The following is a 24,574-nucleotide window of genomic DNA, read 5'->3' as shown; positions in this document are numbered from 1 at the left end:
CCGGGGGAGGTGACTGAGAGCACGAGGGAAACTTCAATCAAGGAGGGAAGAAAGGTGCGAGAGAGCTTGACAGAGGCTTGTTTAAAAGTAAGATTGGGGAAAATTTAGGGAGGGAGGGAGGATGTATGTGAGTGAGAAAGAGACTTAGTTTTATAAAATCATGAAAAAAAGGTTGTGACTGCAAGGGAGAGACGGCTCAAAGGTGCGAGGGAGGGATGAGTAGAAATGGACATGAGAGGAAATGGACATAGTGAACTGAAGCAACTGATTGTTTGAACACTGAGGAAGGGTTTGTGTGTCAGAGAGAGAGGGAGGGAGAGGGAGAGGGAGAGAGAGACTCTCACACACAGAGACTTGACTTTTCCATAAAACCATGAAAAAAGGAACATTGCAAAATTTAATCTCCATTGCATTTAGCTCTTCTGAGAACAGCAAATATTTCAAGGTAGTAATTGTACAATTAGCTGTTTAAGTAATGTTCTTTGGTATTTTGAAAAAAGCCTCCATTGAATTTATTTTTATTTTTTTAACATGACTGGTTCTTGGTCAGTTCACTAAGAGACGTTTATTGGCAGGAATTGTAATAAAATTGTATTGATTGCGGGTTTAATGTGGATTCAAATGAAACATTCAATATGTCCTCCTTTGTCCTCCTTTTTCTCTTTCTATGTCCTCCTTTTGGTACCAATGTATCTGGCAACCCTAGCTTTGGCCCAACCACTTCATTAGCTCTGGAGCTACTTGTACTTGTCCTCTGTTCTTCCTCAGTAGCATGTTGGATGCCTTCTGACCTGAGGGGCTCATCTTCCAGCATCATATCTTTTAGCCTTTTGTTTCTGTCCATGGAGTTTTCTTGACAAAGATATTGGAGTGGCTTGCCAGTTATTGGTCCAGGTGGATCGCGTTTAATCAGAACTCTCCACTGTGACCTGTCCGTCTTGGGCGTCCCTGCACGGCATAGCCCATAGCTTCTCTGAATTACTCAAGCCCCTTCGCCACAACAAGGAAGCAATCTGTGAAGTGGCAGTACCTAATGGTAATATTACTAGGTAACACTTTCAGTTGGGCTGCAATTGGCTTATCTAGTTTGTAGACTAAATGTCATCCCAACTTTTCTGGTAGGGGGTTTGCCACATTTTTGTGTTCCTCTATTTCCAACCCAAAACGTTTCTATACAGAGTCAGAGGGAATGGTTCTGCGTGTACTGACAACCCTTTGTCTAACAAATTTGGGATATTCTAATCTACACCACCCAAGATGAAATCTGAAAGCTTCCATCTCTGAGATGATTCTGCAGCCTCCCTTTTGGAACCACTCATTTGGGCATGGGCTTTGGAAGGTAATTTTCTTCCTTCTACACCACCCCCAGCTCTGTGGCACCCAACCTGTTGAAGACTTGTATTGGGTTGAAAGCTGGCTTACGTTTGTGATTTTTTTTTTTTGTGGTCTAATAAATACCAAACCTCAGTTTAGTTACTCAAGTAGATCACATTGATCCTTGGGCCTATTTTAATTGAGCCTCATTAGATTCATGCCAGTGGGTCTATCCTACTCAGGATCAACAACCCGATTTTGCATTATATGTTGAAAAAAAAAAGCTTATGAGATGCAGTATTATTTATCCCCTTATAGGTCTAGGCATCGAACCTGACCGTATATGACCATTTATTCGCGTTCCCACGTTTCTTCTCCTTCCGCTCCTGATAGAAACTCCCCCCCACCCCCACCCCCACCCCCACCCGTGTAAAGCGACCAAATGGTGTTATACGGGCTTCTCGCAGCAAAGCAAGCTCTCTCCGCCTCCGTGGGTGCTAGTCAGCCCAGGATGAGGCGAGGCGGAGGTGGGGGAGGAAGCAGACGGAGGCGGAGTTGCTGGGACCCGTGCTTCGCTCCTCCTTTCCGCTCCTTTCTTGGGAACCGGAGCCGGCAACGGGGCCGCGTCGGAGCGGGCGGCGCGGCTAGGCTAGGCCGAGGTAATCGGGTGGTGGCGGTGGTGGGGAGGAGGAGAGAGCCGGCCCGGCTTTGGGGCCCTAAAGAGGGGCGGGTGGGGGCAGTTCCGCCTACGCAGAGAGGACGAAGCCGGTGGTGCTCTCCGGACGGACTGTTACAACAAGGCTCTCCTTGTCCTGGCAAGGCAAAGAGCCGCTGCTGGCGAGGAGGGAGGCGGAGTGACGGTGGGGGGCCATAGGGGGTCCCTGGTTTGTGGTCGCCTTGCGTTATGCTTCGGTCCTTGTCCTCTTCAAATCCCCGGGGGCGGGAAGGCTAATAGAAATAACAGGAAAAGGAGAGGTGTGGTAAGTTCCCCATCGATACCTATAACCTACGTCGAGGTTATCCATCGGGAAAACCTCTTTTTCCCCCTTCGCTCCTAAAGGCCCCCCCCATGTTTGTGAAGAGGATAGTTTGGACTTAGAAAACCCCATTTCCCGGTATTTGACGATTGCCCCTCCATTGGAGTCATTCCCTGCCCCTCACAGCAAAGCAGCAGGAAAGGCTCAAGTGGAAGAGATGGGGGGGGGGGGAGGAAGGAAGGGTCCCATCACACCGGGAGGCAGTAGTGACATCCTTCAACTTTGTGTCGTTGGGATAATGTTCATAAAAAATAAACGGCATCCCCACCACATGCCCCTCAGTTCTGGAGGACGGTGGACAAATTTTATGGCCTTCTTAAAAAAAAGGTCAGCACGTCTGGTTTTTAAAAGAGTTATAAGGCAAAAGTTCAATAGGTGACTGCAGCTGTTGGGTTGCTGCTTGCCCTTGCCCTTCAGTGACAGCTCAGTCATATAAAAATGGAAGAATTCCACATTCTGGCGAGCAAGATAAAAAGAGGACAGGGGCTAGCAGTGTAAAAGAAGATCTGACAAAAGAAGTTTCCAAGTTGTTTATTTGAAATGTGGGGCAGCTAGGGCTTTTCCTCTGTATCCCACCCTATTATTTTGCCTCGTTGTCCCTGTATGCTCCCCTGCCTTGAATTTGTAATGCTTGGTGTTGTCAACAGTGTACCCGTCTACCCCACCCCTGCTCACCCCGTGTTAGAAAGATTTCATCTGGAGACTGAAGTAGGTTGCAGACTTAATTACCGTAGTTTGGGTATTTTTCATGCCTGGTATGCTGGTATCAGCATTAGTACAATTTATCAGTTCTTGGTTACAAAAGATGATCAGCTAGGCCCCTTTTTCCATGTATTCTTGTCATTTTTGTCTTGATTTCAAAAGCCATGGATAACTTAAATTCCTGCACTCCGCTGGGCTTTAAAGTGGTGGTATTTGTGTGCTGCTGCTTATTTGTTTGTTATTATAAAAGATGCACATTCTAGCCCCCTATTTCTGACATCTTAGCTCTAGTAGGTGTGATATTATGACTTGGCATTCAAATAGCAAAGAGCGCAGCCTGAGGTCAAATAGCATGCTATCATCACTGGTCAAAATAGCACCACAGTGTCATCTATTTTTAGCTATGAAGTTAAATAGTAGTTCCTGGATCATGCTCTTTCTTAAGAGATAGGTAATAGTCTGAAGGAATATTTGCAGTTTTCTTTTCCTGTGGTTGAAACTAAGTTCTAATTTAAAGATTACATTAGCAATTTATGAAATGCTTTTGTCAGAGGCAGGGGACATATACAAAAGAATGCAGCAACAGAACAGTTACAAATTGCATTGCAGCAATGCACATTTTCACGTATTTTAAGACTGTTGACTCATTAATAATTCCCAATTTCTGTGTTACTTAGGGATCACATAAACATATTTAGGTTTCAGCTTTCATTAAGGTTTTGTAATTTCAGAAAATCATGTCCTATACTTTCAATTTATTTTAAAAGCACTTATGTTTAGGATTAGAGCCTAAGAGTGCATAAAGGCAATTGTGATTGATTGAGTCTGTCTGCAGGTTCAGATGTGTGACCGGTTCACAGTTGGTAACCACTGCGGTAGAAGTTGCTGTTCTGTTGTCAATGCTGAGGAAAGTTTAGCTGCTGGTGCGTGGAATGTGTGTGTGGGCCCCCCAGGATCTTGTTCTTGGTTTGGGGTGCACAAACAAAATGTCTCAAGCCAGTCTTGAGACTGAGAAAATTAAGGAATTGTTCAGAATACTGTCCTGCTCTCAGGTTCCTTTCTGCAGTTCCTGTCCTCATGTTTGATTTACTTACAAGGAAAATGGGTGGTTGTGAATTCTGTCCCCCCCCCCCAAGATTCAGTGCTGTCTTCTTCTGTGAAGATGACTCAACTTATCTTCTCTTACAGTACACTGTTTCTTACAATTTATAAAGTTGCATCAGGATTATTTCATCTCTTTTACGGTTGAACTGTACATTCTAGGAAATGTGGGGCTTCCACTGAAAATAGTGGCAGTGCCCCCTTTAGAACACGCATAGCACTTCTTGCCTCATGTCCTGACATCCATACACTATGTTGTTTTCCAGGAGGAGCCAATGCTGTGAACCAACCAGGCAAGAGTGCAATATCCTCTGGTTACAAGGTAGATTGAACTACGTATTATGGAGAGGGGACAAACACGTTTTACATGGGGCTGCTCTTTACTGTGGGAGATCCGTTTCTTGACACTAACATAGATCCATGCAAGACACTCTTACATTTGAATATATTACCTCTCCATATGTAGGTATGGGTACCGTGTGTGGTGTGGTGTGGTGTAGTGCAGTGGATAGAGTGACGGACTAGCATTCTCAAAGCTAGGGTTTGAATCCCCACTTGGCCATGGAAACTTACTTGGGGGAATGGAACTGGTACATTCACTCCTTAAATATTTCTCTTGTGTTGAAAGCCCTAAAAGAGCCTCGTGGCGCAGTGGTTAAAACGCTGTACTGCAGCTAAAACTGTGCTCACGACCTGGGGTTCAAATCCCAGGTAGCGAGCTCAAGGTTGACTCAGCCTTCCATCCTTCCGAGGTCGGTAAAATGAGTACCCAGCTTGCTGGGGGGTGGTGGTGGTGGTAATGTGTAGCCTGTATAATTAAAAATCGTAAACCGCCCGGAGAGTGCTTGTAGCACTATGGGGTGGTATATAAGTCCAATAAATAAATAAATAAATAAATATAAAGAAATAAATAAATTTGGTGTGCACTGACCTTTGCCCTTATGATCCTCCTAATAATACAAGCAAGTTCCTAGTATAATTTTATTTCGTTTACCCTATATTTCCATTGACCCATATATTCTTACTGCTTAAAGAAAATGTATCTAATACAGAATTGCTGAAACATTTTGAAATGTCAGTGCTGGGGCTTCTAAAGTGGTGTTTTGTCAGGTATATGTTGGACTATTGATGGTGACAATTATAGAACCTTTGTCCTGTGTAAACACAACATTATATACTCTGTTCTCAAGCAGTGCCATTTCTCTCTCCTGTTTACAAATTTTGAAATGTTTGCTTTCTACTGCTGATCTGGCTCCTTCTATTAGTGTGTTTAAATAGATGTCTCTACAGAAATTATGCCTTTATTTTGATATTTGGAATTTATATTTCCTGTCTATCTTTTCACTAAAAGTTAGTGAGAATGGGTCCAACTTCACTTTCTCCTTATAGGTATTGGCGATTTGATTGTCATAAACCCTTTTATGTATGTTTTGAGAAGGGTGTACTTTCAGAAAGGAGGTATACTTTCCCCCAACAATTGGCCCATTTCTACTCTGGGTGGGTGTTGAAAACAGTCATCCAGAAGAGTAATACATTAAATGCCAGGGATCCTATAGACTGAAAGGCAGGCATTATTTTCAAATTTAGAGTAGGAAAATATCACTAGCTTAGTTCAGGAAGGAACATGGTTTGATAACCAGGCTGATTTCAGAAAACCTGTATGTTTGTGTTAGGAATTAAAACCTTGGAGACTGTGGGATGCAGAGGGGAAATAAGATTATTACTACTTTTAGAGTCTGTTTTACATTCCTGACTGGATGCTCACACTTCAGGAAGAATGATGTCATCTTTGTTTCCGATGGGGCCATTTTGCACATCCTTTTACTATGATTTTTGTTTTGTTTTGTTCTCAACATGTGCAAGATTTTGGTTACCTTCCAGGCATGCATTTTATTTATTTGCACAAAGATTTGGAAAAAAGGGGGGGTATTTCAGGGGAGAATTTCCCCTAGTTTGATGGTTGGAGAAATGCCATAGTGCTGCCCCCTACCTTTTGGAAGGGGCAAAGCAGGGTAGCACAATAGTTTTTAAAATGCAAATACATATGAATATGCATACACATATTGACACACATACAGTATATCTTTAAGTGATGGGAAGAGGGAGACTACCTCGGCACCAGCACTGCTTCCTTCTTCAGCTTCCTTGGATCTTGCTCCCCACTTAAGATTTGCCACTCAACAGTTTACTAACCATAATGCTTCTCCCCTTTTGGAGGTGGGCAGGCAAGATTGCAATAGTATCCAAACATATAATAGTTGAAATTTCTGACCACCTTAGAAATGAGATGAAAGGCACCATGGTACTAAAATCCCCCCTCCCACCCCATTGTGAGTTTTAAAATAAGGCATGTTTTGCAGGGTGGACATTTTACTGCAAAAAGTCTCAGCTTCTACACTGTTTGCCACTGGTATTACCATTTTGAGCCTTCCATCAACTGGAAAGGGGGGGTGGAATGTGAAGGTCCTCCCTGTAACCCTTCCTCCTCATCTCATTTATCCTCCATTCTAATCTTTCTTTCTCTTCTTTTAGTCTCCTTCTCCACTCTCTCGCCTCGGCTTCTCCCCAATGTGAGTGGGATCTCTCTTCTCCTTCTATAATCTGCCCCCTCCTTGGGCACTCTTTGTCTCTCCCATGACTCAGTCCAGGGATCCTCCATCCACACCCACTCCCAGCCTGGTGATAACTGCTCTTCCTTCCTTTTTATCTCCGCTGCCTCAAACTCCACCCTCTTCTTCTTCTTCTCTTTTCCCACCATTTCTCCCTGAGCCCCTCCTAATGTCATGCTTTGCATCTCCTTCCCAAACCCGTCTGTTTCTGTTCCTCACTGCTCTGACTTTGTGGGTGCTGAGGTGGGCTGCGTCCGTGTTTCCTTCTCTTTGGTGTGGCGGAGGGATGGCTCTCCAGCGAATGGGATATCCTTCTCGCCTCCTGACTCACAGGAAGGAAACAGGAACTTTCTAAGTATACAGTACTCAGACATGGTTTGCCTTTCCATTTTTATAGGGGGTCATCCTGGAACTGGCTACAGCTACACAGGCTGGGACGTCTCCCAAGAGGCATCATGGGGAATTAGGAGTGTGCTATCACGTTTTTGGACTCCAAATCTAAGAGTCTTATTGCTCTTTAGGCTCTGTACATGGCATCTTCCAAAGAATCGCCATCCCCAAGAAGCATTGGGGCAGCTTCTTCCCAGGAAGTGTAGCAGCAGAAAACGAAGGCTTAGACCATGGCTTTGAAGGAGGTCTCAGCCTTGTCCAACTCATTCAGATGAAGGTGTCTGGTGTTTCTGTGGGTTGGAACTCTCAGAATTCTGCCTAGGGAATTCATGTAGAATCCTGCGGTTTGGATTTTTTTTTAAAAATCACATGGCACACCCCTATCTAGAACTGAACTCTCAGTCTTTAACTCTGCAGCCAGATACCAAAATAACTGAGTTACTCAGCCATCTCTAAAAAGCCTGAATGGGATTTTTTAAAATATTGTTGTCTTCAGTAGATGCTGAGATATTTAATAAAGAATCGAAATAATCTTGGCTGACTTTCCTTGCTAACTTACCATGGCCCAGGCCGGAGGGATGCCTCACTGCACAATGGTAGAATTAAGCAGCCCTCAATCCTGATTACACCCTATCTGGAAAACATTGGTTTTTTAAAATTTTAATTTGTTTATTTTTGATGTACAGTTCATAAAAACCCTGATGTAACACAGCTAGTGGATATGCTGAAATTATAGTCAAAATAATTAATATTTTGAATTTCTAGTGCAGATTGTAGGTTGCTGTGCTTTTATTACTTTTATTTAATTTTTTTGCTCTTGTCGTTAAAAACAAGTTCAGAAACTGATGTGATATCTCTTTCTGTCTCAGTCTTCCATAGGAATCAGCAATTGGACCTTTTCCGGACAAAATTGAATGTGCCAGTAGTAGTCAGGTTTGTATATGTTTTTATGTGTTGATCCCATTCATATATAAAGTGATGGTCAGTGTGATTTGTTGTTCCTTATTTTTATATCAGGAACCCTGTGCTTCCCCACCATGCAGTGTCACGCTGCATGACTGCTGTTGCATTTCTCAGTTGGACACACTTCTGCTGTTAGGAGCCAAACTGACAGAGGAAAAATGCCCAAGTACCAAAATGTGGAAATTAATGAAATTTTAAATGATTAATTGTTATTTGTTAGTTTCATTCATCAGTTAGGTTTGCATATCCATAAACTTAAGATATCAACAAAACAAGTATATATTTTCTCTATGTTTTTGTGGAAAGGCCAAAGAACATTTTTTGTTTTTACAGCATCAATAAACTAAACAATACCTACATTTACAAGAATACAGAATTAAGCTTCAAACTGTCATTCTGCAACTAGGATTTGAAGAATTTTTTTAATTCAGAAGACCACAGTATAAAGTGATGTTTTCATGTAACAGTAATAGAAATCAGTAAAATAAGAACAACATGTAAGGGTAATAATGTTCAAAGTATTGTAGCATTTCCCCAGCAGTCAGAGACAGTTCTCCCTTCTCTCCATCCCAAACATACAGTGGTGCCTCACAAAACAAATGTAATTCATTCTGCGAGTAGCGCTGTCTTGCGAAAGCAGCATCCCATAGGAATGCATTGCAATGCATTCCCATGGGGGCCTCGAAAGACTAATGAATTTTTTTCGTCTTGTGAAGCATCGGTCTTGGAAGGGGAAAAAAAAAAACCGTCTTGCGAAGCACGGCCATAGAAGCAGCCGTCTTGCGAGACACCATAGCGATCAAAAAACCATTTGTCTTGCGTTTTTTCGTCCTGCGAGGCATTTGTCTTGCAAGGCACCACTGTATTAAGTATTATGTTTCTCTAAGGAGCTGAAACAACTGCTTCCCCCATACAGGAAAACAAAAATAGGTTTTCCCTACAGTAAGCAACACATCTTCCAGTTACACTTTCATCATGCCATCTCCTGTCAAATTTATGAACATTTTAGGGGAATCTCGCATGATGCCATCTTTCACCTCCTTTGTTTTTTTTCACATCTTCCACCTTTTTTTCAACTGCAGAAAATGTGTTGGTGGATAGGAAGGCAGAACAGGTACAGAATGCTTTCTGAGTGTTAACATTAAGAGTCTGCTGTCTGGAAGAATCTTAAGATGTGTGGCATGCCCCCAGAGAGAGAAGAAGTTACCTTTTCCCGTCTCTAGTGCTTCTCCAGTAAAACCAAGCAAAAAACAAAAAAAGCTAAATAAAGAAAATGAAATAAGAGAGGTTTTGCATTACATAAAATGCAACACACTCTGTATTGGTAGCTTCTGCTGTGGGATCAGAATAAGCTGCATGGGAGTTACCCCATTTTGTCTTTTAAAGCTGTTGTTGCTACAGTAGTAGTAAGGGCTACTACTGTAGATTCCAAGGGCTCCCTTCACTGGTTTGAGCTGGGCCTGCTTAGAGATAGCTGTGAACCGCCAGAGGTTTGCTTGGCATTCAAAGTTTGCATAAACGGGAACGACTGAAATATTTATCCTCAATTTTTAATATTGATTATGTGATTGATTAGTATGGGAGCTCTAATTATAATTTCTGGAATTATTGCATTATAGTTTCATAGGACTGGGAGACAATGGATCCAGCAGAAAGGGCGTCAAATCGAAATGAACAAAAATCAAGGTGAAAATAATTGTACCAGACTCCATAGCATTTTGATATTATTCGCAATGATTTTACATGCCATTTTTAATGTACAAACTGTCTGTCATTTATGTCTTCACAACAATTCTGTGTGGATCACTCTTGTTGCCATTTTATAGATGTCAAGGCCCATTATGTAGCGGTTTGCTTGGCATAAAAAAATGAACATTCCTTAGGAATAAGTTTACAAATGGCAAGGTGGGTCACTCTACTAATACCTCTTTTGCTGTTATTATAGTTTTCTTATGCACTTCTTTAGAGGAGCTACCAAGATATCATATATTCTTCACATATCTTTTATCTCAACCTGTCATGTGGTACTGATTTGTTAGGCTGTGGAACAGTGGACACTTTTACACTAGGGCCCTTTAGTAGAACTGAAAGGGTGGCTCCAGCCAAAACTGAACAGAATACAGTGGTGCCCCCGCATAGCGAGCGCCCCGTTTAACGACGAATCCACATAGCGACACGTTTTTTGTGATCGCAAAAGCGATCGCATTGCAACGTTCTCAATGGCCAAAAATCACATTGCAATGATCGGTAAGCGTTTCGCTTACTGATCTTCACATTGCGATGTTTTAAAAACATCTGATTGGTGGTTCCAAAATGGCCACTGGAAAAAATAGCCACCCGCAGCGATTTTGCGCGGTTTCCCTCGCATACCAGGCGGCGAAAATGGCGGTCGTATGGAGGATTTCCGCATAGCGGTGAGTTTTTCCCCCATAGGAACGCATTAAACGTGTTTTAATGCGTTCCTATGGGGGTTTTAGTCCTGCATAGGGACGGATCCGGATAGCAACGATTTTTTCCACACGGATTATCATCGCTATGCGGGGCACCACTGTACTATTTTGTCCAGCAATGTGCTTCTTCTTTGCAAGCACTTTTCTATACTATTCATTCAGTCAGTTTCAACTGAGATCCTTTCCAGTGTTCATTGAAAGTTTCTTGTTTTCAAAGCCTTTCTATTAACTTATTGGAAAAGCTAATTTAGCAGGTATCCATTTTAGTCTGTTTTGTAATAGAAGAAACTCAGAAATAGTCAGGTAGCACCTATAAGACTAACTAGTCTTTATTTTTCATAAGCTTCATGTTTCTCTGGGGACGGGGATTCAGTTGATCTAAATCTTATTATTTTACTAAGACCCATTAAATAAATGAATATAGCTTTGTTTATTATGACCAAAACAGAATTTGTTTGACTTCTACTGGCTAGGAAATTCTTAAAAAGCCTTATACGGAGGCATCCCCGGGAACTCTTGCTAGTAATTGGAACAGGAGTGAGTGCAGCCGTAGCACCAGGAATTCCAGCCTTGTGTTCTTGGCGGAGCTGTATTGAAGCAGTCCTTGAAGCAGCTGACCAGTTGGAAGTGCTGCACCCAGGGGATGTGGCTGAATTCCAGAAAAAAGTGGCCAAAGACCGAGATTTACTGGTGGTTGCACATGACTTGATCCGAAAGATGTCACCGGTAAGCATCTTGTTGCCTTACACAGATTTTTAACATTCTTCTTTCTGTTGGAGATCATATAGTTGAACTTTTATACTTAAGATTCCTGTGGGAACTTCTTGCATATTTACTTAGTGTCAGTGTGCTGTGAGTCTAAATTCCTGCTTTGGGTAATTACTGTTCCTTATGGGCCTGGTTTAAAGAATGTGTAGGAAGTATTGGCACAATGGTATCCCCAAAGTCATCCAGGACTTGGAGATGAAGATTTGTTTACTGCAATCCTAGAGATGTATTGCTGTCATGTTTATAGCTGAGCTTTCATTTCCTTTGTAGCCAAAAATGGGAATTGTTGCATGTTTTCTTGATTCCTGGCTGTCTTCTCTATGACTTCCTATAGCTAGGTGAAATCCCAGCAGGCCATGTACAGCTGCCAGCAAGCAGCCCCTCAGATCCTGGCTACTATAGATGCTAATCTGGCCAAGAGAGGCTTCAGCGAATTCTCTTTTGGCTGAATGAAGCTGTCACCAAAGGGCAGAATAGGATAAGCTGGGAACTGCTTGAATTTTACTCTTGTATGTGTTTCTGGTTTTTCTGTCTCAAATGGTATCATAGAGTTCAAACATAAAATGATGATTTTTCGTTAGATCTGAAGGACACATGCTCAGAATTAATTTCAATCAAACTTGCTTCCCATAAAATGTATATAGAGATGTACCCTTGGATATTCAAAGGCACAAATAACTTCCATATGAATAAATCCTAAAATATCTGGAAGGGCTTAGTCTAAGGGTGTGTGTGTGTGGGAGCATACAGGGTTTAGAGTATGCTTGTTATTTATCAAATTAAGTCCAGCTATCCATATGGACCCCTAGAAGCATGGCAATAATAACCATCACATTTCCTTAAATGGTTTTTAAAAAAGATTAGAGGCTGAAACCTTCATGTTGAATGACAGTATATCCCAGAATATCACATACTGGAGATGAATCAGAAGGGCTCTCAAACTGCACTATTCTTGCTAGCTTTCAGAGGCACTGGCCTACACTTTTTAAACTAAAATGCTTGAGGTGCTTTGATTGTACCAACAAGGCAATTCTTACTCTCTTACTTGCGCTGAAAAGAAGTTAATAATAATAATCTTAGAACTGGAGAGCTGGAAGAGACCCTGTGGATCATTGAGTCCAGCTCCTGTCAAAGAGGCACAGTGGGGAACTGCATGTCCAGCCTCAGGCTCTGCAGCCAGAGGCCCAAACCACTGAGCTATCCAGATGTTCAGTTGACATAAAGACTGATACGTTTCTGGGCCTTTCTTTGGCTTCTTGGCATCCTGGCTATTGAGAATTGCTCAGGATCTAAATGGATATTGCTCACTGAAAAATTGGTGGCACTGTATCTGTTCTTTAAAATATAACCTCTGGAGTTTTCACACTGATCTTCCATTTTGTCCGCTTGGCTTTGAAAGAAGCCGTTCCAAGTTGGAGCTGAAGTAAATGCAGGAGGCAAGAGAACTGTCGGTCCAAAATCTTGTCTCCTTCCTCTTTTCCAGTGATGGAATCCCTTTTGTCTTCCTCTCTGTTGGCAGCAGGTCTTTACCACTGCTAATAGAACTTTCTGTGTGGAGCTTGTTTAATGAACTTGTTACTCGTTTTGTGTTCAGGGGTTTCATTTCAATTTGGCTGTAGGAGGAGCCTATTTGAGGTTTGAGTTCTGGTTCACAAAACTAGCTCTAAGTAGTTTTGAGGTTCAGGTTGGATACTAATGGCTACTACCATGCTGCCCCCAACCCATTTTTTAATTCCCTGGGCAGGGCTGTTGCAAAAAGCCTCCCCCAATTTGTCACGATCATTTGCAGGGACTCTTTGGGAGAGTCTTGCCAGTTGCCAGAGGCAGGCACAGAAACCTTTGAAGTGGTTTAGAGGTCAAAGATTGTTCTGTCATCTGAGGTATATGTAGTATGGCAGCCTCCTGTCATTCCTCCTCTCCACCGTGTTTTAGTGGCAGGCATGTAGCATTGCCAATTAGCCACTACTTTTCTGTCAGGCAACTACAATTTACTATTCCTACAAAGAGATTTGATGAAGACTTCTATAATGAGCAACCTTGTCACATTCTTTCCCCTCACCCCAAAATCACAAGCTATCTCTTTTTTGGAAGGTGGGGTGATTCACAACCCTTTTATGGTATATTGGAAGAAAAAAGAAAAAATAACTAAACCCTTGACAGTCTATAATAGGTGGCTGGTAGGACACAGTTCATGTAGCCCTGCGGTAATGTCATGACTGCTATACATGTTGATGTCTCCAAGGGTCAAACTAACTACATTTAGCATGTGCTAAGGAAGTGTGCTCCCACAAATGATGAAAAATGTCTCTTTGTCATAGCACATGATTTTCCTGATCTCTTTATCTTCTGTTTCACTTTGGTTTGTGATTTGGTCATTGGACGGTAAGCAAAGATTTGTTTGTGTTAGCTAAGCCATGCATCTTTAAGCAAATCTTGTAGCAGGGGGGTGTACATGTTAACTGAAGGGATATGCATGTCCCTTAATGTTTGGTTTGATGCTATTAATCATTTTACTCTAGTGTGCAGAATACTTGATTCCACAGTGTTATTCTAATTCCTTCCCCAGCGCACAGGTGATACCAAGCCCAACTTTTTCCAGGACTGTTTAATGGAAATTTTTGATAACTTGGAGCAACACATTCAGAATCCTGTTGTGCTTCAGTCAATCCTCCGGCTCATGGAAAGAGGCACAATGGTGCTGACTACTAACTACGACAACTTACTTGAAATTTTTGGTCAACAACAAAATAAGCCTATGGAATCTCTGGACTTGAAAGATAAAGGCAGGGTATGATAAGACTGTTATATCTTCTTTTGTAGTTGCCCATATGAGCTCTGTGCTGAAAACATGAAAAACCTTTAACAGAACCAGAAGGGCACAGCTCCCCTTCCCCTTCTGCACAGACTTTAACAAAATGAATGCGAGAGCAGGAAAAATCTGTTTCTTTGCAAAGAAGCCCCCAATGCATTGTGCCTAATGTTTCTTTTGTTTTGAATACTGCATTCTTGTGATTGCGGGTGGTACATTTCATCATCTTTAAAATATTCCTTAGATACATAAGTGTTTCTTACACTAACTACAAAAATGCTGTTTGGTTTAGTGTTTCAGTGTTCGAGCTACAGCTGTTTGATTTGCTGTGTTTTCGTTGCACAGGCTGCTTTTTATGGCCTTTGTAAACTGAACAGATATGAATTCTTTTCAGAACCACTATTTTATCAGTAGCTAGTGAAGTTTGTCCTTTTGGATTGGCAAGGCTCTAAGATAAATCCTTTTACTAGCAGCAGTACAATAGTGTACAAAATCATGAGATGCAAGTATGTTCCACTGATCTTTCGGTAGTGAGTAGCTGTGTGGTTTTGGAAATGCACCATCAGATGTTCTTGTTGCACCAAAGTGGCTAGTTATGTGACCAGGGCTTGCTGTGCCTTGACACTGAATCACAGTAGCTAAACCAGTAGAAGGCTTGGACAGCTGACATGTTTTCCAACAGAGAAAAAAAGGACATGACAGAACCTGTTGCAATACTCAAAAACATTGAAACAGTTGGCTAAGCCAGCAAGGCAGGTTGGATAACATTCTGCTAGCTTTCTAAAGCAGTTCCCTTTTTGTGGGTATTCCTCTCCAGGAAAAGTAGGACGGCTGGCATGTTTTTATTCAAAGAGAAACAGATATATAAAATATTTTGAATTTTTTTTCTCATTAGATTTGGAATCTACAAAATTTGTATGATGTTGATAAGGAAAGGCTTTAATGTGGAATGTTGTTTTTAAAAGGCAGCCCTTTATTTATGTGGCAGACCAGGTATCCTTTAAGCAATGTAAAGTACTCAAAAAGCAAATCATATTTTGTGGCAAGCATTATAATCTAGGGTTTGGGTGTTCACATTTAGATAACTGGAAAAGGAGGGAACAGGTAGCACTGTCACCAAAATTAAAAAACAACTTGTTGTTTTGGAAGCTGACCTGACTTCTGCATCATATTTGGCAGAATTCATGGACTGTTTGGCTTTCTTCAGGTTCTCCAGTGGGCAAAGGGACACCTCAGATATGGAGTTCTTCACATTCATGGTTTGTACACAGATCCCTGTGGAATGGTGTTGGATCCCTTGGGATATAAAGATGTCACTCAGGACCCTGAGGTGATGGTAGGTGTGCCTTGTGATCAGAAGTAGACTGCAGTTGAGAATGGTGTAGAAAAAACAAGGATTGGGTATTGCAAAATTGGTAAGGCTTGAGTGTGGTTGATGATTAATATCTTAATGATTGGCAGAAGGGCGGGTATTTAGCAAAGGTTGTACCATGATAATGCATGATACAGTTCTGACCAGTGTGATTGATTTGGAAATTTCATATTCTCTGATCAGGATTTACTATAAGTAAAGTTGGGAGCTATTTTTCTGCTCCTTGTGTCTGTTAAGTGTTTGCATGGTGATCCCTGCATGTTGCTTGAAATCCTGTTTGTGTAAATGTGTACCACGCAAAGTGGATGATGTAACCATGCAGCAATTGATATTTTAATTTATTTAAAATTTTCTTCAGGTTCTAAAGCCTCCCTGGGAATCCCTTTTGTCCCTGAGATGCTTTTGGGTGGGGTTGGTGGGGTTTCACTGCTGGATTGGGAACACAAGTGAGAGTGATTTTCCTGTTTTCAAGGTTTGCCACGGACAAAAGGTATCCCTAGGGAGCCTCAGAACCTGAAGAGGGGGATAGTAAGCTTTTAATCAGGCCAATGTGTATAAATATCCATGGTGTTTTCAGAAAAACCCATGTAAACTAAGCCAGGGGGATTTACTTTGTAAGCTTGCTGTTGAAACAGTGTACATGACTTGTAACAGAGGCAGAGAAGTCACCATCTTAAAAATGTCTGAGAACACCCTTACTTGACTGATTGTGAAGCATCATAACTCACTACAGAGTAATGACAGGAAGATGTTGGATATTTTCAATCAGCATGTCTACTAGTCAGGGGGTGCCTGTTGTTTTAGTCCAACATCTGGAGGGCGATGCTTGCTTTACAATGTCTGTAACCAAAATAAATTAACTTGCTGTTCTTATTTGTTATAGGAAGCTCTACAAAACCTGTACCGGACAAAATCTTTCCTGTTTTTAGGCTGTGGAGAGACTCTGCGTGATCAAATATTCCAGGCCCTCTTTCTATACACAGTCAAAAACAAAGTAGATCTAGAACATTACATGTTGGTAGTTAAAGAAAATGAAGACCAGTTTTTCAAACTTCAGGCAGATATGCTTCTACATGGCATAAAAGTAGTATCCTATGGGGACTGCTTTGAAAGTTTCCCAGAGTATGTTCAAGATCTAACTGCTCAGATCTGCAAGCAGAGAAGTCCAGGTACTATACATGGTATAAAGTATATATTATTCTGTCAAAACAAGCCCATGGATTGTGTCAAATAAAAATTTCTGTACTCCACTTATTTATAACTTTTGGTTTTAGACCAGGAATAAACTAATGTTTCAGGGATAAAGGATGTTGCTTTAAGTGCAAACAATCTGTTTCTGATGCCACCAATTGCAAACTCCATACGGTTTGCCTATGAAATAATCTGGAAAAACAGATCATGTGATTCCATGCCAAGAGTTATTAATGACTGCTATAATTCCTACTTCGTCCACAAGAATACTCAGATAAAATCATAGGAAATATATTTTGTTCTTTTAACTACCTTGTCTTTTGTACTCACTTTGGAAGGTATATTGTAAGGCTAGACTTCAGTTGGTTGTCATACCAAATAGAGCAAATAAATGCTAAAGAATATGTGTATTTTCACAAGCATTGCCAAGCAACATGTCCAGATCTCAAGAAGGTAGGTAGTTCACGTACTTGTCTGTCCCTCAGCTTTGACACCTACAAAATTTTAGCAGGGATGCTAGTGCTGTACTCCCATTTTATTAGTGGGAAACAAAATCTGTGATGTAACAGTTGCAACCTTCAAGAAAAAATTCTTACTGGACAGTACCTAACTCTGCCTCTTCTGCTCCTTAATTGCACCTAAGTGAAGGTAATCTGTAGCACTGCCACTATTTAAGACTTGGTTGAAATTCTGAAATTTGTGTTACAATCCCAGCTCCACCTAAATGTTAATTTCAGAATTACTTTGGGATGAGTTTTTACATGGAAGTAACAGCAAACCTCTGTTATGATAAAACTGAGTAAACAGTTTAATACCACAGATAGCAGTTCTGCATTCAGACTTATAAAGGCTTTGGAAGTAAACCTAGGTGGTTTATAGAGCCAAGCCCTGTTTATATGTTAGCTGGTGGAAAATGTAATACTCATTGCTGACAGTAGATCCATAAAGATCCTCTATCAGCAATTTTCAATTATTTCTATCTGACACAGAAACTGAGTTTTCTCTAGTCACACAATGTTTTTCTCTCTCATCATTAAAGGATGGGGCAGGAGTGTATAAACTACCTAGGTGCGCACAATTGTAGTGTGTGGTGAATGATCTATAACTCACAATATTGCACAGCACTGTGTCAAGCTCATAAAAATGAAATTTTATGTGGAGTTTAAGCATCAAAATGTAAGGCAAACTCAAAAAATATCAGGCTCTGATTACTTCAATTTATTTATGACCTTAAACTGTCCTTTTTTTAATAGGCAACAAGTCTAAAGTGATAGATCTAAAAATGGGAGAGTACATATATTTAAAGTAGAAGAGGTGGTTAAATATTATTCATGTATTGATTTGTTATGACACTGTAAGACCTGGTAGGAGATGTTGCATTCTTATATCCCAAGAATCTCCCATACACAGGCCTTCATGATAGAATGAACATTGTCAAGCCACAGCGCCATGGGAATTGTTCCTACACAAAGCAGGATGTGATGGGAGACACTAGGGCCAGTGAAAACGCAAATTAAACATATATTAGATTTGCAGTGTGCTATAGAAGGACAGCCCTACTTTCTTACATAATTTAAAAAAATTATAGTTTTTTTATTATACAGTGGTGCCTCGCATAGCGATGTTAATCCATGCAGCAAAAATTGCTGCTAAGCGATTTTGTCACTATGCGATTTTAAAAAGCCCATAGAAACACATTAAAACCTGTTTAATGCATTCCTATGGGCAAAAAAACTCACCTTAAAGCGAAGATCCTCCATACGGTGGCCATTTTCGCTGCCTCTAAAGCGAGAAATCGGTGCAAAAACACAGCGGGCGCCCTTTTTTTTAACCCAGTGGCCATTTTGGAACCGCCGATCAGCTGTTAAAAAAATCATCGCTTTGCGATGATCGGTAAGCGAGACAGGGAACCGATCATCGCAAAACGAAAAAAACGCATAGGAAACATTGCAATGCGATCGCTTTTGTGATCACAAAAAGTTTGTCGCTATGCAGTTTCATTGCTAAACGGAGAGCCCATTAAGCGAGGCACCGCTGTACTTTAAAAAATTCTACTGTAAGCTACCTTAGGTCTATTTCTAGGAGAGACATGGGATATAAACAAAATTCAGTAGATATGTATTAGAGAACATCACAAAGGGAATGTGAAGAACAGCATATTGGCAGGCCTTCAAGTATCATGTATCTGTGTGTTTGAAGTATTTCACACTAACTGCTTTATTAATAACACTGACAAGTTTATGTACTGTTTAATGTACTGGTTAACTTAAACGGAATTCCGTCCAGTCCAAAATATGAATCATTGTTTATTTTATTCTTTCTCCAGATACAGATCGTGTGGACAGCACAACACTTTTGGGTTGAGTATATTTTTATTTGCATGTCTTTCTTATGATACTGAATTGGGTTGGTCTGTATAGCGGTGGGATAAATAGCTGTGGAGTAAGATCCCAATTTACTGTTCAGTGACTACTGTGGCTTCGCCTGGATCCCACCCACTCTATGTAGAAATACTCAAATATTTTTCTCTAACACATTTGAAATATTATACTTAACCTTTGCCCAAGGATAACAGTTTATGTTCAGACTAGAACATGGGATTTGTTAAGCTCACTGGATGATCTCTGTCTCTAATGTGATTTAGCATTGTTGTGAGGATAAAGTAGAACTTGAGCTCATCAAATCAGCCAACCAACCAACAATAAACAAAATGTTTTAAAGTGACTTGAATATGTAGCAAACCCTTAATGTGACAGCACTGTATGAATGGCATTTTAGTCCTTAATACACAAGCATCTGAAGAATGGCTCAGGAAAAGCTACACCTTTCAAAATCCCATACACCTAATCAAAGACTAATTTCTATTAGATTTGTAGTGATAAAACCATGATTTAACACGGAATAAAATGAGTTTTTTCTGACTGAGCTCCATGAGTTTATATTGACTTAATTCACTGTTTGGATTGTGAAATACTAAAGAAGTTAACAGATGTATAAAAATGAAGTTACCATGTCACAAACATTCTTTCGTGACTTAAATGCCTTTCAAATTATGCTCCCTCTCACAGACTGCCCTTTGTTTATACTGTCATTTATATTATCATTGCATCCCATCTAAGGGACAGTGCGGTGGTGGAATGATCCATGCTGGCATACACTCAGTTTTAAAATGTATGCATCATAATTAGTGGTGTAGGCAAACAAGAGTCTGAATTCTAGTTGTTATACTCGTCTGAAAGTCTATAATTTTATTAGATGCCTTTAATTTGTGATATTGTTTGTACTTGCAGGAACATCCTGTGTGGACTGTGCAAAGCGAAGGCTAGGGGAAAATGGCAATGACCAACCAAAGAGAGCAAGGAAACCTGATAATGGTAATTCTAATTGCTCATGATTTTCAATTTACCAGGGATATGTAAGGAGTGAGTTTAATAGTGCAGTGTTCTAATTGCCATATCCTCACTAATTTTACCAAAATAGGGCTAAACAAAAATGTATGATGTGAAATAATGTGATCGGTCCAAATGCTGAGTATCATTTGAAATAAATGAGATGGGAAAACAAACCAAGTGGAAAATGTTTTGCTAATTTGTAAAATTGATCTTAGATGTGATACTGTTTGATCTATTGGACAATTGAGAATAGTATCTGGGGTATTGTGATACCGTGTGGTGTAGTGGATAGAGTGACTGACTAGGACTCAGAAGACCTGGGGTTGAATTCCCATTCAGCCATGGAAACTGACTAGGGCAGTGGAACTGGTAAAAACACTTCCTGAATATGTTGTTTACCATGAAAGTCGTATCAGGCTTGCTATGTCAGTTTTGACTTCATGGTACATAACCACCACCACTGTCCAATGGTGTTTATTTCTGTCAGCTCTGAGAAATTAAAACACAAGGTTGTTTACCTCTGTTCCTAGCAAACAGAATAACATGTTTTATTTACATCACTTTGGTTATTAGCTATGGGACTAATTATATTGTATTCTTTGTGGCATCTTCAATGATCCCCTATGTGAGGCAGCTGGCAGGCCTGAGGATGTCCCTGCACGAGTGTCGTCTGTTCCACCAGGAAAAGGAGAGAAACCGGTCGAACCACCAGCCTAGGCAAAGCCGGGTAGAGTGGAAAGTGGCCACCTCAGCAGGGGAAAAGTAGTGGAGGATACATCAAGAATAGGAGTGAGGGCTGAGGCTGAAGTGTTAGGGAAGGCAGGTGGAATAGTGGAGGCAGTGTCAGAACAGTTAGAAAAGGTAGGAATGGAAGAGGAGGAGGGGAAAGGGATAAATAGGTCCCTGCCCTTGAGAAGGGGAGTAGTTTAAGCAGGAGAAGTGGAAGCAAAAAAGAAGTAGAATGTTCTTCCCCCAGGACAGGTGTGGATTGAACTGGAGAATCCCTGGACCCACAGGTGGGTGCCTAAGGAAGAGGAAGAGAGAAGAAGGCATGAGGTAGTCCCCCTAAAACCCGTGTATTGGAGCAAAGAAGAAGGCAAGGAGTGGGGACAGCATATAAGGGAAAGGAAGGGTAAAAGGGGAACCTGGGCATGATTTAACCAAGGGAGAAGCCAAACCCTCACATACTGGTGGCTAATGGGGTAGGTTATCAACTGTGACAAGCCTGGCCTAGGAATGGCTGTGGCAGGTAACAGGGGCAAGAATTGTTGATGAAACAACTGGCCAATCAACTGAGAATGATGGTGGAACAAATGACAAACACCCAACAGACCACAGAAAAGATGTTCTCAACCACAGAAACCAGCCGAGCAGGGACAAGGACATGGATACAAAGTGGAACTGCAAAAATTTTTTTTTTTTAAAAAAAGCTCAAATGATGATCTGGCAGCAGTCCATAATATATTTGAGAGGGTAGCATTGGCAGCAAAATGGGCAAAGGAACATTGGATATTGACTCCATGTCTGATAGGATTACTGCAAGAGATCATTGATGCAATGGACCCAGAATGTGCTGTTGACTACAAAAAGGTAAAGACAGCTTGTTAAACTTGAACAAAGAGGCGTATTGAGGATGCTCCAGGGACCTCCGCTTAAAACCAGTAACACATCTGAGAACACTAGCCCAGAAGATGAGAATTAATGCAACACAATGGGTCAAGTTGATAGGAGAAGTGGTTGAACAAGTACTAGAAATCATGGTTCTGGAGCAGCTAGTCACCAAGTTGGATAAAGGACCCAGGAGCTGGGTAAACTGACATAAACTCTCCATGCTAGAGGATGCTGCAGTGTTGCTAGAAGACTATTAGGCGTGAAGAACAACCCACCAAAGTGACAGATGCACTTCAAAAAAGCTAAGGTTGAGGGCAAGATGGCGAGCACAGCAATTGGATCTTTTGCGAGATCAGTGTATATACCCACTCAAAGGAGAATGCAACCCTACCTGATGGAGTTCAACAACTTGACTGGAACACAAATCCTGAAACCTCTAATCACTTGGGAACGTCAACCCAACCAGCTACCTGAACAACACTGAAGGAGCAGATGATGGTGTATTACAGCTGCGGGCAATTCAGACACATTAAAAAATATTGTTTGGTGGAAGAGTGTTTCTGAGCCTTGGTACAGGTGTTTTTGGTGAAGGCTGGTGAGGAAGATCACCCAGGGTGGGTGGCTTACGCTAGGTCAATGGGGCCCCAGTGCGAGCTTTGATGGATAAGGGCTGCAGCGAGAGACCTGCCCAGGGACAGACTCATGGAGACACTGCTCGTATATTGTGTGCATGGGGATGTGAGACCCTAAGCCCTAACTAGGGCATGAATTGAAATTAGAAATCAACTTTTAGATATGGAAGTTGGGATTGTCTCAGGCCTGAATCTAGAGATATTGGGGTAAGACTGGACAAGAATAGTGAACCTCACCCAAGATGTGCTTGAGGAACATGTGGGGGACAGTGATGAGAAAAACTAGGATGCAGAACTGCTGGCAATCTCCTGGCAACAGAACAATTTAGGATTGGAGGAGGTTAGGGCTAGAGCGATGCCAGAAGGGACTATGCAGCAGGGAGAAAGGGGGTTTGAGACGTGAGGTGGAATACTGTACTGTACATCAGTCAGACAAAGGAGAGGTAGCCCCAATTGTACTACCATCCCTAGACCAATGGGTTGGTAGAATGATTTAACTGCCCCCTGAAGGGGATGCTAAGGAAGCTAATTAAAGGTTCAGGAATGGGTCACCTTCTGAGCCCCATTGATGTTTGTGATACAAGAGACCCCACAAGCCTTTATTGGGCTCTCCCTTTTCAAGCTCTTGTACTGGAGGAATCTGTGGGGAGGTGTTAATTTGATCAAAGGGAAGTGACAGGAAGAAGACTCAGCTAAACACTTATTACAGCAAATGATGGACTTGCAGGAACAATTGCACAGGACAGCAGCCTTGGCCAAAGAGGCCCTGGGGAAGGTGCAGGAATTACAAAAGAAGCAGTATGACGCCAGTCAGGCACTACTGATTTGAACCTGGACAACAGGTGTTAGTGCTACCACCATCTGACTCCACTAAGTTGTTTGCCTGACAGTATCAAGTGTTACATGGAAATTTGTTGAAACAATGGGTGGATGTGTTGTTTGGACTTTTGGAAGAAGAGCAGCTGGGGTCAGAGATGTGTGAATGTAACTCCAGGCATGACCTGGAGGTAGAGGTGGAACATCAGCTGAACCATTTACATTGACATCAGGTCAGATGCCAAACGAAAGAGTTTGTGGATGTTTTTTCAAAAGTACCTGGACAACTAGGCCTTGTACAGCATAAGATCGCCACACACACCTATGTGGTGATCTGGTCTGCTTGGCATACCTGGCCAAGATAGCTAACAGGGGTGATTGAGAAAGAGGTAAAGGAAATGCTACACTTTGGGGTCATTGAGCCCTCACAAACCCCTTGGTCCAGTTACCTGGTGGTGGTCCCTAAGTCGGATGGGAGTGTTAGATTTTATATTGATTTCTGCAGTCAATGCCACGTCTAAATTCAATGCTTATCCATTCACCTAAGTGATAAATTGGGCGAGTTTAAATTCCTGTCACTTCTCAATTTGACCAAAGGATATTGGCAGATTCAGTTGAGAGATGAGGATAAGGAGAAAATGACATTTTCCACTGCCAAAGGGTGAACCAGTTCACCCACATGACTTTCAGACTTTATGGGGTGGCAGCAATTTTTCAGAGACTTACGGACCAAGTGTTGGTTTCTATAAATGATTGTGCAGTGGCTTACCTTGATGACACCATTGTATTCAGCGATTCTTGGGATGAACACATGCAACACCTCAGAAGGTGCTCAGAGAAGCATGTCTCACAATGAACCCTGCCAAATGTATATCCCAGCCAAATTTGGGCTGACTACTTACGTTTCCAGGTGGGAGGTGGTCAGATACAACCTCAGAAGGAAAAAGTGACTAAGTTAACCAATTGGATTGAACCCAAAACCAAGAAAGAAGAACAACAGTTCCTGGAGCTGGCAGAATACTATCAACAGTTCATCCCAGGATTTGCTACTACAGCAGCAGCTCTAAGTGACCTTACCAGGAAGAGTGACCACAAAGACATATACTGATTTAAAAAAAATGTGATTCCTCACAGTTGCTGAAGCAGAATTAACTAACTTGTGTTTCTTTAAAAACAGGTACCATGGAAGATGCTGCCCCCTGTGATTACGTGAGAATATAGCTTATAAAATATGCATCTCCTCTGAGTATGCCATCCACTTATGCCATAACAAAGAGCCAGAAGGATCCTTTAATACAGGCTTGTCCAACCTGCGGCCCAGGTCAGCTCATAATGCGGCCCAGTGCAATTTTTTATTTTTAAAAAAATTCCAAACTTTCAAGTTATACTGCCGGCGCTTGCGGCCCAGTAGAGGGGG

General features: G+C 41.5%; 1 protein-coding gene across 5 annotated transcripts; it reads left to right on the top strand.

Moving 5' to 3' along the window:
- Nucleotides 1-1,436: 1,436 nt before the first annotated feature.
- Nucleotides 1,437-24,431, top strand: FAM118A (family with sequence similarity 118 member A). 5 transcript variants are annotated; one of them, XM_020804016.3, is made up of 12 exons: nt 1,437-1,973; nt 4,421-4,476; nt 8,023-8,086; nt 9,744-9,802; nt 9,943-10,021; nt 11,040-11,292; nt 13,901-14,122; nt 15,351-15,479; nt 16,399-16,684; nt 19,033-19,065; nt 19,997-20,080; nt 24,335-24,431. In XM_020804016.3, the coding sequence occupies exons 5-12, from the start codon at nt 10,014-10,016 to the stop codon at nt 24,376-24,378; spliced, it is 1,059 nt and encodes a 352-aa protein (XP_020659675.1). In that variant the 5' UTR covers nt 1,437-1,973; nt 4,421-4,476; nt 8,023-8,086; nt 9,744-9,802; nt 9,943-10,013; the 3' UTR covers nt 24,379-24,431. The 5 variants fall into 5 exon arrangements, with proteins under 5 accessions (XP_020659675.1, XP_020659672.1, XP_020659673.1 ...); XM_020804013.3 differs by lacking the exon at nt 9,943-10,021; XM_020804014.3 differs by lacking the exon at nt 9,943-10,021 and having other exon boundaries at nt 9,736-9,802.
- The last annotated feature ends 143 nt before the right edge of the window (nt 24,432-24,574 follow it).

Source organism: Pogona vitticeps, chromosome 5, assembly GCF_051106095.1.
Source record: "Pogona vitticeps strain Pit_001003342236 chromosome 5, PviZW2.1, whole genome shotgun sequence".
Lineage (NCBI taxonomy): Eukaryota > Metazoa > Chordata > Lepidosauria > Squamata > Agamidae > Pogona > Pogona vitticeps.
This window is presented reverse-complemented; position numbering and strand designations above follow the sequence as displayed.

Excerpts from the sequence above, each read along its gene's own strand:
- FAM118A (XM_020804013.3), top strand. The coding sequence starts at position 9,756 with ATGGATCCAGCAGAAAGGGCGTCAAATCGAAATGAACAAAAATCAAG. Across the intron at positions 15,480-16,398 it reads CTCAGGACCCTGAGGTGATG|GAAGCTCTACAAAACCTGTA; the intron begins GTAGGTGTGCCT and ends TATTTGTTATAG. Across the intron at positions 20,081-24,334 it reads AGCAAGGAAACCTGATAATG|GTACCATGGAAGATGCTGCC; the intron begins GTAATTCTAATT and ends CTTTAAAAACAG.